The sequence below is a fragment of the Lactuca virosa genome, chromosome 1 (genome assembly GCF_052849685.1).
Source record: "Lactuca virosa cultivar CGN04683 chromosome 1, Lactuca_virosa_CGN04683_v6, whole genome shotgun sequence".
Lineage (NCBI taxonomy): Eukaryota > Viridiplantae > Streptophyta > Magnoliopsida > Asterales > Asteraceae > Lactuca > Lactuca virosa.
The window spans coordinates 201,770,894-201,785,281 of NC_136426.1; the positions used below are offsets into that span (position 1 = coordinate 201,770,894).

General features: G+C 36.8%; 1 protein-coding gene across 1 annotated transcript; it reads right to left on the reverse strand.

Annotated features, from left to right (window-relative positions):
* Positions 1-2,607: 2,607 nt before the first annotated feature.
* Positions 2,608-3,457, reverse strand: LOC145108269 (kiwellin-1-like). Its single transcript, XM_079045302.1, has one exon. It carries the CDS (start codon positions 3,423-3,425, stop codon positions 2,868-2,870), a length of 558 nt encoding a protein of 185 aa, XP_078901428.1. The 5' UTR covers positions 3,426-3,457; the 3' UTR covers positions 2,608-2,867.
* Positions 3,458-14,388: the final 10,931 nt, after the last annotated feature.

Below are 14,388 nucleotides of genomic sequence, written 5' to 3' on the forward strand. Positions count from 1 at the left end.
AGTTAAGGTTCTAGCTCCGTCAATGGCTTCGATGTGAACATGGTGCTCGACTAGAAGCAGTGAGCTAGGTTTTGATAAAGTGCAGCTCTAGTGCTTTCTAGTGAAGGACAAGAAGGAAGCAGATGTGGGCCAAGTTGGACAAGGTGAAACTAAGCTTGGCAGTGATGGCGGTCTAGTGAAGCTTAGTGGACGTTGTTTGGTTGTCGCAGTTGGCTGGTGGTGGGTAAAGAAGAGTTGTTGACCTAATTTTTTATCATCTTCTACAATCGATCTCCCATCACCGAAGGCTCCATGTTTGGTGGGTGGGTCTATTTGGGTTTAAATTCCCCCGCTGTCTATGTTGACCCAGTTCATCGATCCTTCCTTAATGTACGAATAGATCGGCGGGGTGTGAAGGTTTTCGAGTGGTATCGATGCTGGCGAATGGTGGCGGTAGTGGGGTGGGGAGTCTAGCAACCAGGTCTCTAGAAAAGGTGGTGGTGGTTGCGATCTAGGTGAACTCCAGCAAGAATAGTGGCTGGTGATGGTGGTTCCAGATATCGGTGATGAGGGTGGAACCGATGATGAGGGGCTTCTTTATGATAAGAGTGGGGAATGGGTTATTTGTTTTTATTTTTTGGTTTTAAGTTAAAAAGATATAAATTAAATTAGTATATGTATTTCAGCAATTAAAGAAAACAAAAAATATAAATTATAAGGGCATAACTGTCATTTTAAGTGTATAGGGACCAGAAACAATAGAAAGATCCAATTTTGGACCAATGGTGCACCAACATTTCGTTTTGGACCAAAAACACATAAATTTGCCAACCACAAGGACCATTTTTGCAATTTTGTCTACATAATACTCACTATTTATACTAGATAAAGAAGATGAAAAGTGATATATGATATGAATGCTCATTATAGTGGTGCATAACTACACTCATAAAACTCATAATAATATTTGCTATAATATTCACTAATTATGGAGAGTAATGAGGGAATATGGAGAATCTAATAGTCATTCACTAAATGATAATTCATAAGAATTTGAGCCAAAAACATGAACAAAAAATACCGCTAGACCAAAATTGGACTAGAAAAAACTGGATAAAATAAAATACAAGTAATATACATGATTTTTTTATTTGGTTATTAGTTTATATAAAATAAAGATATATTATTATCGTTCCTTGAAAGCGTTCACATAAGTTTTTTTTATAATCAATATAGGTTTTAATCTATGTTAACTACAAACAAATCGAAAAGTAACAATACTCTCGAAACGGAACTAGCTTTAGGCCAAAAGCTAATCGTCAGAATCAAACTAATCGTCGAAATGAACATTATATAGTAGGGAATATATTTTATGGTGTAAAAAACGGTAACTAGCGTTTGAGATGAAATTCAGATTAGACCATTTTGGTGCAAAAACAAAGTTGAATTGTAGATAGTGTAAAATCCAAATTTTATAAAACATTTTATAAAATCTTATTTTTAGGATACCTGTATTTTATAAAATATTTTTTTATTGAATCTTATTTTAACATCAGATAAAATCTGAATTTTAGGAAATATCTTATAATATTTGAATTTATAAAATGTGAATTTTATAAAATAGTTTATAAAATATGTGTTTAATAAAAAATCAAACCAAAATTTACCAAACGACTTATCTAATTTGTGGTTAGGAGGAGGCCAGGAGGTTATCGTTGCCGTTTTTAGAAACGGGAAAGGGTGGTACCCGGTTAACCTTACGTCCTTACCTTGCTGAGCGGGTTCAGCCCGTTCAGAGTGTTTATTATGTTAAATCGGCTTCAACGACCCGTGAACGACTTTTGACTATTCAATGCAATGGAAACTACGCAGAGAAAGAGAAATAAAGGAGAGTTTATTCTCCACCTGCCAACTTTAACTTCTGTATTTGCGTATGTCGGTTATTTATTTTTTTTTTCATTTAATAACGTAAGTTTGTATGAAATTTGTATAAAAGAATATTGTGCCAGGTGTGATTGGGAAGAATGATCTGTATAAGTTTTTTTTTTAATTTATATTTTCTAATTTAATAAAATAAAAAAATAATATAGCAAGTGGGTTAGAAAATATAGAGTTTCTATAATTCCATGTGTTGTAGGTTAGAAAAGATAGAACAGATAAAATAAATAAAGACTGATGTGGTAATGTGTTGAATGAGTTGGGATGGAACGACTCCCTCCACCCTTAGAGATGGTCTTGACATATATGCATGTCTTTGAGATGGAAGAAAAAGAGAGCTCGAGCTGTGCCGGACGGAGCGTATTCCAACTGACCCGGAAAATAGATCTGAATAAGAGGCAAGTTGAGGAGAAGGCTGAAAGCATAAAGGCATGAGCCAACCGACAAGGAGACATAAGCAAATGAAGCAGTAGAGAAGCCAAGCTAAGAGCTCTAGTTCGGTGTCGGCGATTGTTTTATTATTTAGGATGAGAAAAAAAACGAACGGAATATGAAGTATAATGAAGGCATCTCCGACGATTATGAGAGAATGCAGTCAGACGTGAAGGGCGGAGGTAGCGGGTTGTAGTCAGCGGTAGGATTTTAACATAAAGTTCTGATACCATGTAAGGTAATTAATAGATTGTTTGATTGATAAATAGTGAGGTTAAACCTCATATAAATAGAGATACATAAGAGATCTAATCTAAACCCTAAAGATTTGGACCTAAACCCTGATCACTAATACGATGTAATCTCATTATCGAGATCTTACACTTAAAACGAGATATAGAATACAAGTTTAATACTAACTTTTTATTTCAACAACTTATCATACACTCAAACACATACGTAGACAGTCATCTATATAAGACTGAATTTTCTGGAATTATATAGTATGTGATGATTAATTATGCATCTGACCAGGAGATATCTAACTCTCCCCAATTGTCTTCTGATACGCCCAATGCTTTCCAAACAGCTTTAGAGGCATCAACAATGTTATTACGGCATGGTGGCTGATAGGCATGCTCTTCATCACAACCCATTGCAGAGTCGCACTCATCTACAACCATGGCTTCTACACTTCGTCCATTACCATTGATCGTGATGAACTTCTTGCACCTATCATTTTCATTGAACCATCCTGTTGATAATGCCACAATTGGTGTGTCGTCAGAATGGTATTGGTTGTCACATGCTGATTCGCTACCTCCATCACCTCCCTCTTCGAAACTGTTCAAAGTTAGTGTTGCTTGTGTGGTAGCTGGTGAACATGTGTAGGTGGTATAGACCTCGTCTTCGACACAACAATCAGAGTCATTTTCTGTGTTGCATTCTCCAGGAGGAGGTTCTCTTCCCATTATGCTACCACTTGGCGGACAAGTTTGTCCATAAATCGCCGGTGGAAATGAGACCAGGAGGACCAGCGCTACAAGAAGGCATGCACCTATGCTGAAGCTCTTCATGGTTGTTTTCTCTCTCTCTTTTTTAAGAAATGACTATTTGTCTATTTGATGGAAAGTAGTATGGAAACAATTATAATTTATATTAGATTTTGGTTTCAGAAAAGTCCATCTTTGTGATCATGATACGATGACCTAGCTACACCATTCATAATGATCAGAAGTTTTTGAATATTTTATTATTATATGTTTGTCTTTATATATTAACGTAATATTTTATTGTTATATGTTTGTCTTTAAAACTATGATATCGTTAGCAATTAATCATCTAAAATATGATTTCATTATAAAACGAATATAGTTTACCGGCTTTCCGATTTATCTCCTATATCCTTGTGATAGGATAGGATTCTATCATTATAATTTCGGGTTAATCTCACAACCATGTCGTGGGCAGCCCAAACTCTTAAAAATGAATATATAAAATTAATACTGAAAAGCAAGCTTCCAGGTGTTACAAAACACAAAATATAATGTATTTTATTGGGATTAACGTTGTAGTTTTTTTTCGAGCATATTGCTGTAGTTTACATGTCAATGAATGTAGTTTTCTTTGATTAAAAAAATACTAAAAAGTAAATTTATTGTCGTTTAAAATATAGCAATATGATGATCTAGCTTAAACGTCAATAAATCTTATTTTATTTATTTTTTTCATTTTTCAAATGAGAATAAACTAAATTCATTGCTGTTTAAACAATAACAATAATGATAGTTAATTTTTTTTAATACAAAAAGATATTAATATAAAAATAGAAGAAAGTTTTACTTAAAGGTAGCGGGTTAACGACCAACAAGTTGTGCCGCAATCCCTTTTTAGATGACAAAACTAATTCTTTTAAAAACATATATAGATCTTGGGGTCATAACATTACTATGCATGACCCGTTGGACTCTATTGAGGAGCTCCACAGCTTGTGGCAAAAGGAAACTGAAAGTATGAAATGCAAAAGGTATAAACGTGTGTTGATTTTCCATGCACGCTTTATCATGTTTTGCCACTTTAGATGATGCAGCTTTTAGAGCAGTCTGCCCCACAGTGAAAACACCACTCCCCATGCCCACAAGAAAGGAAACCCCTATTAGATCCACGCATGCATGCTTCCCTCCAGCCCATCCAAATACTAAAACATCACCCGGTCTAAGTGTTGATCTTTCTTCCAATGGGTCAGTCAGAAAGTTCCCAGGTGCCTTTTTTTTGGCAGAAATCTCAGTGCACCTAAATATGTCGAAAAGAACATCCCTAACCAGATTGTGTCGGTGCTTGAAACCCAGGAGCTCTTTACAATGAATTGCATGCTCCCCAAAGGAGTCCAAGCATGCCTTACGATAGACAGGGCAAGTCTCATCAGCCGGAAATAAATGGGTCATAAGACGATACTTGAGGATGGCACGATACTCCATTGGCAACATATGCTAGCCAAGACCGTCAATAGGAATAGTCATAAGAAAATCCTAAGCATGTGGAGCTCTTAGACACTCCAAAATTGCTTTTTGTCTAATCGTCATGTCGAAGTGAACTTTCATGTCTTGGATAATTTTACTAAAAAGGGCACTCGCCAATGAATGTTGAGCTTTTGGAGGGGCGGTGTCCTTATTAGTGAAACCGCAGAAGTCAAAGCCCAGAATCGTATCACGAATACAGGCCAAAGCACAAACATAATCTCACATACATAATCTGAATCCATACCACATATGTCACGATCTCGTAAGATGTATTCTTGTAACACCCACGATTGAGCTCGTAAGGCCACAAAAGCATAATAGGAAGCCTCTACTGCTGATTACAACCCCAAACCACCAAACCTAATTGGTAACGAAGCCATTCGCCATTGAAGGTCCCTAAATAACGGACTCCCACAAAAAAATCCTTAAGTATGGACAAAATGTTCGGTTTTACCCTAAGTCTAAATTTAGGGTCATTAATGCCTAACATTTAAAGAGCTTTTGTCAAATATCTTATTTATTAGGTTTAGCTCCTAATAGTCGGTTACCTTGCCATATCTTATTTGTTCCATGGTAACCAGGTCGTGGAAATTGGTTACCTTCATGTTTTGATAAAGGGTTATTCGTTCTTTGTCATCCATTAAAGCCACTCGAAATGTTAAAAGAAATATCAGTAGTAGCTTCTTAGAGTTATCTAGTCTTGTTAAGATGTTGGGATGTATTCATCTGGTTTGGGATGTGTGTGTACTCTAGGTTTTCTACTCAGAAAAGTTCGGTTCTTGTAAGCTCCGATTGGTGGCGGGCTCGAGTAGTGAAATTGGAAAATAACTTAGGTTCTTGATCTGTTGCAAGGTTGCTAGTGTGTAGACGATTCCAAGTGGAGGAGAAACACTTGGGATTAATGGAATACCTCCAAGTGCAATTCAACTTGAAGTTACCTATCCAGGGTCAAGTAGATAGCCAGTTTTGGTTGTGGTTAGAACTGAGGAGCATGCACGAGACAATGTCATTTGTTAGTTTTAATTAGGGAAGCAAGGGTTGAAGATTCAGATTTATCTCATTGAGGACATGAAGCAACAAATGTGACGCATTACTAGGGGCGCATGATGGATATATGATTAGGTTCAAGTTGAGGGTTGTATTGGAACCTCTCAGCATGTTCTTGTCTGATTAAGGCCTTAGGGTTCGAAGCATGACCTGAAAACCTGATTGAGGTATACTCGGATGAGGTTTCAACTCATGATTGATTATGATATTGTAGATCGATGGCAAGTCCATGGGTTGGATCCATGGTTGTTGTGGAAGTGTTGTAAGACTACAGGGTAGCCGTAGCATTCACCAGGTTGATAGGTTGTTGTGGAAGTGTTGTAAGACTACGAGGTAGCCGTAGCATTCACCAGGTTGATAAGCTGTTGTGGAAGTGTTGTAAGACTACAAGGTAGCCGTAGCATTCACCAGGTTTATAGGTTGTTGTGGAAGTGTTGTAAGACTACGAGGTAGTCGTAGCATTCACCAGGTTGATAGGCTATTGTGGAAGTGTTGTAAGACTACGGGGTAGTCGTAGCATTCACTAGGTTGATAGTCTGTTGTAGGAGTGTTGTAAGACTGCGGGGTGGCCGTAGCATTCACTAGGTTGGAAAATAGTGGTAAGTAGTGTTGTTGTTGGATTAGATGTCTAAGCCCATAACTATTATTGGTATGTACTTGACCCGAGAGTAGCATGGTCCATTTGGGTTGCATATTATCAGGACAATTTGTTAGGATGGACTTTTGAGAGAAGATGTTATATATGATTTATTAATATATTATAAGCTATAATATATTAATATGAAATCATATGAGTTAATTAGTATTGATCAAGAATTAATTTGGAAATTAATTTGGTGATCAGAAGAGACTAATTAAATCTATGGGGACTAATTATGTTAATTAGTTATATTTATATGTGGTGGGCTTATGATCCATGTTGGACTAAGTTTATGTATGGATACATAAAAAGTTGGGCCACATGAACCATGGATCATAAGACCCATGGGTATGGATTTGGGTTATATCCATGACCCTAGAAATCCCACATATAAATACATCCATTCAAATCCAAAATCGCCACTTGTGATAGACTTGTAAGATACTTAGTGGATTCTTGAAGTTCATGGTGGTTTTGGGTACATGGAGATTCTATCTCAAGTTCATCCTTTGTTCATGATGTGTTGTGATTCCACTTGAGGCTTCCACACTATTGGGGCTAAGCTCTTAAGGCTAGATACATCAAGACTTCAAGCTCCAAGATAAGGTATGTTATCCTAACTAGATTCTTGTGTAGTGTAAGACAATTGTGTGCTAGTTATAGGTTTAATACCTTGGAAACACCATTGCATCTATAATTAGTGAAAACATAGATCCAAGGTATTTAGGGTTGCATGAACACCTTAGGAGTGTTAGAATGCTCAAAACCCAACAATTGTAAGACTGCAGGGTGGCCCATAGCATACACCTGGTCAATGAGTAATTTGTGAGGATGTAGCGAATCATCAGTTTGGCTTGTAGTTTTATCAAGGTAGGATTAGACCATGGAAGGATAGGTTGAGAGACTGTGGAAGGACCACAACATTCAGGGGATCGAGGAAGGATGTAGGCCGTTTTGGGGCTGGTTGTGATGTGAGACTACAGCTGGGCTGGTAGCATTCACCTAGAGCGTAGTAGATTATCTTACGTCCATGTAGTGGTTGGCTATATGTCCTTGGCTGGATTAGGAGGGTTGTTGGAGCCATAATGGTATTCACACTAGGATAGCTTTTGTCGGGAAGACTCTTGGTCGGAGTCTCGTGTTGCAGGCATATAAGAGGTTGTTAGATACAGTAATCGGTTGGAAGTCTGACTTTTCAGCCAATAGGTAGGCAGGTACGAGGCTTGATAGATCTCGAATAGATCGGAAAAATGTAATTATTGGATAGAAAGATGAGACTGAAATATTGGTATGACATTAATAATTGAGACTTGTGTAGGAGTCGCCTTGTTTTTGAGGAAGGGGTTCAGTAGGAAGGGATGGTTAAGAATTATGTTTTCTAGTTGTCAGCAAGAAAACTCAGGGGAGAAAAGGGCTTGTTTGGTTCGGATTGCAAGGTGAAGTTATATTGACTATGTTTCAGAATGGTTTTGTCTATCGAGAAGTTAGACAAGGTTTTGAGTTTCTTGATTTCAAGCAGAGAAGTAACGGTTTTTCTTCATTGGTTTAAGTGAGTGGGATAAGGATTCGTTCATTGTCAGGGTAGATAAGTCTTGTTCAGTTTGGGCTATAAGTATAACACTGGAGACCCATCATATGTATGAGTCAACATTTATCCGAAGCATGATTCGGAAAGTAGTGGTCGGGTTAGGGCCCTGGACGTGATGTGGTTGGGTTTAAGGCCCATTTGGTAGTAGATTATAAAGGTTGTGTGGTCCAAGCTTTTAGTTTTGTGCTTTGGATCCCAAAGCAGATAATATTGTGATATGTGCCAAATGGGGATGTTACAAAATGCGTTTCCATTTCCTGTATCCATTAGACGGGTGAAACTTTGATTATTTATACCATATTTGTGAACTTTTAATCAAATAAGTAAATGACTTTATTATATTTCATGCATAACTAATCTAACTTTATCTATTATATTAGAACTTGCAAAATTAATTTTCCAAAGAAAAGCAACTAACATATAAATCAAGTTCACCAACAAAAGTTAATAATCTTAACACAGACATATAAAAATGCTCTACCGAGATCCCTTCATATTATTTATCTGTCAAAAATGCATAAAATACAGAATTATAGTCTAAAAAATACCTGAATTATTTCAGTTGTGATATTCCAACTTTGAAGACTTGTAATTCATTTAATATAAGACCAAAAACGACAAAACTATAGTCTAAAATCATGTACAAACTCTAAATTACATGTTGGAAAGAACCACGTGTTAATCCGACTTAAAACAAACGAGATATGTATGTTTAAAGATTTTTACAAAATACAAAAGTAAAAAAAAGTTGAAAAAAACTAATAATGTTTCAAAATTGATATCCTAACTTTGAAGGCTTTTAATTCATTGAATATAACATCAAAAACGACAAAATAATAGTCTAAAATTATGTGCAAACTCTAAGTTACACATTGGAAAGAACCGCATGACAATTCGACTTAAAACGAATGAGATGTGCATGTTTGAAGATTTTCTAAAAATAGCTAAAAAGCTGAAATATTTCATCTTTTGATATCCTAAATTTAAAGGTTCATAATTCATTGAATATGATGTGTGTAAATTCAACTAGTTTTAATCCTACTTCTAAAATATAAATTAATCACACAAAAGGCAGTGTACCTGTCTATTGGTGGTATAGGTCTAGTAAGCAGGGTATCGAACTTAGGGAACGGTAATTAAACTAATTACTAAAATTATCTAAAAACAAAATAATAAAGGAGGGGGTTTCTCTAGTTTTTCAAGACTAGAAACTTAACAAACACTTAAACTAATTAACTAACTAACAACTAAACAAGCAAAGACCAACTAAATTCAATATCTAAAGGGACTTATGTTCAGGTTTGACTCATTTGATCCTATGGTTAATTTTATGGTAATAGTGCAATGGATTAACTTTTTATTGGCTACCGATTCAGGTGATTAGGTTCACATTTGCTATAACTAATCCTTAGAAAATAAATTAACTCAAACAGTGGTCAATTGTCTAAATTAATTAATTCCCTAGGTTATTTATTCAGATTAAATAAGACTTGTAATTGGTTAATCAAATTAGTAATTCAATTAGCCTCTTGTTGTTGGTTTATCAAACAAGCTCACACATTAATTTACCCATTCTCTAGTTAACCCTAGTTTCACATTCACCAATCCTAGGCACATAACAATGTGTTCACATAAATCACATGAGATAAACAATTAAGAGATGTTCATATAGCCTAATTGACTTCCTATTAACAGAGAATAGTTATGGTTAATGCATAAGAGTCTTTAACAAGCTTAATTTAACAAAATTTACCAATTAAAAGTTAATCCTACCATTAGATCAAACCATAGTCTCAAATTTATCTCCCCAAACAGAAGTTTAAAAGGTTTAGTTCGTGATTGAAGTAAAATCAAACTCTAAAACAGAATCTATAAGTTTCAACATGATTAAAACTAAAGGTTTAATTAAAGAGTAATGAATTGTGCCTTAATTCTCTTTGAAATTGAATCTAGGTTGGATCTTCACTCTTCCAGATGTCTTCTCACGTTCTGAATCGCAGCTCTTCTCCCAGGGTTCTTGGAAAAAAATCAGATGTTGATCTGGAAGTCCCTTTTTATAGTTTAGAGGCGACTCATCGAGTCCAGGGATCGACTCGTCGATTCCTTCATTAAATCCCCGTGTCCAACAAGGTAAGGACTCTTATTCTTCTGCGTCTAGAATCTTCGCGGGAACTCGATACAACTCGTCGAGTCAGTGATAGACTCGTCGAGTCCTAGTATATTTTTTGGTCCTTTTCTTGTTTCTTTGATTTCTGGGCTCTCGATAGCTGCTCCTGCTTCCTTTTGCTTCCGAGCACTTCTTTTGGGCTGAAAATATAATTCAAACACTATTAAGAACCTTTTGTCCATATTATGCAAATAATTAGGTAATAAATGATAAAAATCTATACTAAATATATGGCTAAACATGCACATATCAAAATACCTCACACTTGACTTTTGCTTGCCCCCAAGCAAAACTGAATTTTATCATACTAATATCTAATAAGACAATCCCAATCGAACCCAGCCATTATGCCAAGACCGCAACGCATGCATTTATGTCTACAAATTTTTCCTAAAGGACCCCCCTCAATTCTAAATACTCACAATCCTCATAAACACTCGCCCACTTCTTTTGAACATTGCTCATTTTATGCATCCCTCCGAATCCATCCCCAGAAAACTTTCTAACCTCAAGGTATTTTTGGTTGAGCAACCCAAGCATACATAATCTAGAAAAAATTACAACTTTTCGATACCACAATGGAGCTCTTTGGAATTCTTCACTTCCTTGATAAATTGAACTTTGATTTCTTTGAATTCTTCAAATTTGCCACCTCTTTGATTTTTGGGTATCTTCAACTTTTGGATTTTCTTCAGAATTTTTCTTCTTTCTTTGATTTTGACTTTGATTGCTCCAAAAAAAATCTTCAAACTTTTCTTGTAATTCTCTCTTTTTTTTTTAATTTTTTAACATGTATCTCACTTTTTCCTTCACTCAAATCCTACATAGTTAAGAAAGGGCGCTCAACTTCAACCCTTATTGGTTAAGGCATTAGTCTTATGTGCAATGACTACATAAGCTTTCCTGGATACATTTCTGGTACACGATGCTAAACATATTGCAATCCTCAAACTAAGCGAGGTTGTGTTTTTGTCCCATGATTTCACTAGAATAAGGGAGGCCACAAATGCATTATAACGTGTATAGGCTCAACTAAACATTTGGGTCTTCATAGTATCATCAAACATAATACTAGCATGGAATCCTAATTGCTTTTACCATAGTTTTCTAAATTAAGCCCCTAGCAATGTTTATGCATTTTTTTTAAAAATTAAGCCTAAATTAGGATTCTAAATTCACTAATGTAATGTAACCAACCCCTACCCCACACTTAATTCATTCAATGTCCCCATTGCATGTTATGTATGAAAAAGAAAAAAAACACAAAAGTAAAGAGGGAATTGGAACAAACTCCCCTGGGATAGTAGTCGCGAGGTTGATCTTCTTCATTGAAAGCTCCATCTTCAGCTGACTTTAGGCATGGGAACAGCTCATCCATGCCTTGGGCGTCAAATGTCGTGTAGATCACAGCTTTAAAAATGCAGGAAAAACTTTCGGAAATCTCCATGAATTAATCTTCTTAATAATAACCAATTGCCGTGAGATATAATCATCAAGTCATAAGCTAAGAGATGAAATACGTAGCAACTCGTCGAGTTAGTAGATAGACTCGCCGAGTTGTAGTGCAAAATGGCATAATCCGGATTTTACACTTGGACTCGTTGAGTTCCTATGTGCACTCGGCGAGTCATCGCTGGGTGAAAAATTTTATGTTCTGCTCTAGTCAGCTCGGATATGTGGTCAAATACTTCAAAATTAAATCATGCTAGTTTTTTTCCTCAGTATTTAGACTCATTTAGACTTTCTTCGCGACCGGACTCAATACTCGGACTCCATTCTCTCTCTCGCCTAAACTCGATACTTCTATTACTCTCGAGACCCTTTGTATGCAACCTTTTTTCAAATTCTGAAAAGACACTAAAACCAACCATGTAAAAAGGAAAAACATAACAAAAATAAATCCTAAACTACTTGTTCAAACATCAAACAAAAGCAAACAAAAACACACAAAAACAAATAAAAATTGTTTTTAACACAACCAAAAATAAAAGGATAATTCACTCTTCTTCTTCCTCATCATCATCATCATCATCATGCATCCCACTTCCTCCGGCTCCGCTTTGTCTCGCATTAATTATTTCATCCCATGTTGGAATATAGGGGAAATTACCCCCATCAATGTGTGGGAGATTGAAGTGATTAAATAGTTGAATATGGGATTGGTTACTAAAGTTGATACCCCGGGCCAAATTATCTTGAAAATGCCTCATCTCCACATTGTACCAATCCATAGGTACATCATCATTATCAACCGGGATTACCGGTGGATCATCTTGAGCTTCCATTTGGCATCTCCTCACCCTCCTTCCCGGCTCCTCAGGTGCAATCACCGGGTCATCATGTGGTATGCCAAAGACCCCGTTTCCAAAGTCCTCCACTATGCGCGTCCTCCTATAAAGCATGATGCTAAAAGGATGGGTCAGAACCTCTGTAAACATATCCCATGCCCCCGCATTCATCAACCCATAAGATTTGGTTAGACGGGTCACGAACATCCCGCCATTGATCTTTGAAGTCTTCCTGTCCTTGACTGCTCCCTCAAATAGATAGGCTGCCATGAAATATGGAAGACTGCAAAAAGTATTTGGAGTAATAATACTCCACAAATAAAACACGTCAAGGTTAGGAACTTTATCATCGTCTTTACGTTGGTTGATCGTGCTTGAGATGAGGCGGTGAATTAGTCAACAGGTGGGTGATCTGATACTACCCTCTTGAGCAGATTTAGCAATGTACACCTTGTTGGCAATTGTGCTCCACCAAAGAGGTCCATTGACACCATCAGGAAATGCTTGGTGGAAATGTTGCAGAAAAGTACCAAAAGCACCTGTTTGGACCAATTGTTGGTCATAAATCCCAAGCCTCCAAGTTAGCTCCACCATACTGCATTGGCGGTATACCCCACCAAGGCAAAATGTGACGCTCCCAGGATTGTAGCAGTCATTCCCCCCTGAGAAGAAACAGTGGAGAAAAACTCCCAGCAAAGTTCTTGATACACCGGCTCGTAGATCCTGAATAGCTGGTTCCACCCGTCACAAGTAATAGAGACCCACTTTGATTGAATGTTTTGACCAAGTAAGGGGCTAACTCCTCCTCATATCGTACTCTTTCCATCCACTCCCAATCAATTGCATTCGGGACATAGATCTCCTTCTTTTTCAGTTCTTCTAGCCTTTTCCTCCATTTCCTTATAGTTGAATTCGAATTCATTTGTGGGAAGGTTAACCAAGGATGGGATCCTTGGTTTACACTGGAGCTTTGACCCCTTCTGAACATAGTTCCTGCAAAATATAATAGAACACACAAACCACAGAAAACATCAAAACTCATAATCTAGGTCTCACGACTAGACTCGTCGAGTCCATGAACAGACTCGGCAAGTCCTATGAACACTTCGAACCTGCCATACGGGTCTGGTCAAATTAACCCATAAAATCTCATAATTTTTGTAGGGGTTTGTCTAGGAATGTCTAATAATCTGTTATTCATCAACAATTTGAACATAAACATCCTATTTAAGTCAAATTTTAGAACCCTAAAAATTCAAATCTTTTCAAAACCGGGTTTTCAACAAATTAGGGGCATAAAGCATCTAAAGATTGAACCTTTAACAGAATTAAGGGGGGAAAAATGTTACCTTGCTTGAAGATTTTGGAGAAAATGGAAGAAAATCAAGGATGAAAACTTGAGAGAGAAGGAGAGGCTCGTCGAGTGTGGCGGCTGCTGTGCACTATGAAGTTGTTGTTTCAAATTAGGGTAAAAACCCTACTTTTACCGAATTGTAAAATAATTATATTTTTCAGTAAATAAGACCGACTCGTCGAGTAGGGGCCCGACTCGGCGAGTAAGGTCGCGGGGTCAAACTTTCTGAAAGCGTATGGACTCGTCGAGTAGGGGTCTGACTCGACGAATAGGGGTCTGACTCGGCGAGTCTGTTAAGCTTTTCTTAAAATGAAAAATTTTCAAAAAACTTTATACCACACCCCACACTCAGGCCTTGCTTGTCCTCAAGCAATCATTTGTAGACAATTAGGAAGAACTGGATAGAAAAGTCCTAGAAAACCAAACAAAACTAAAA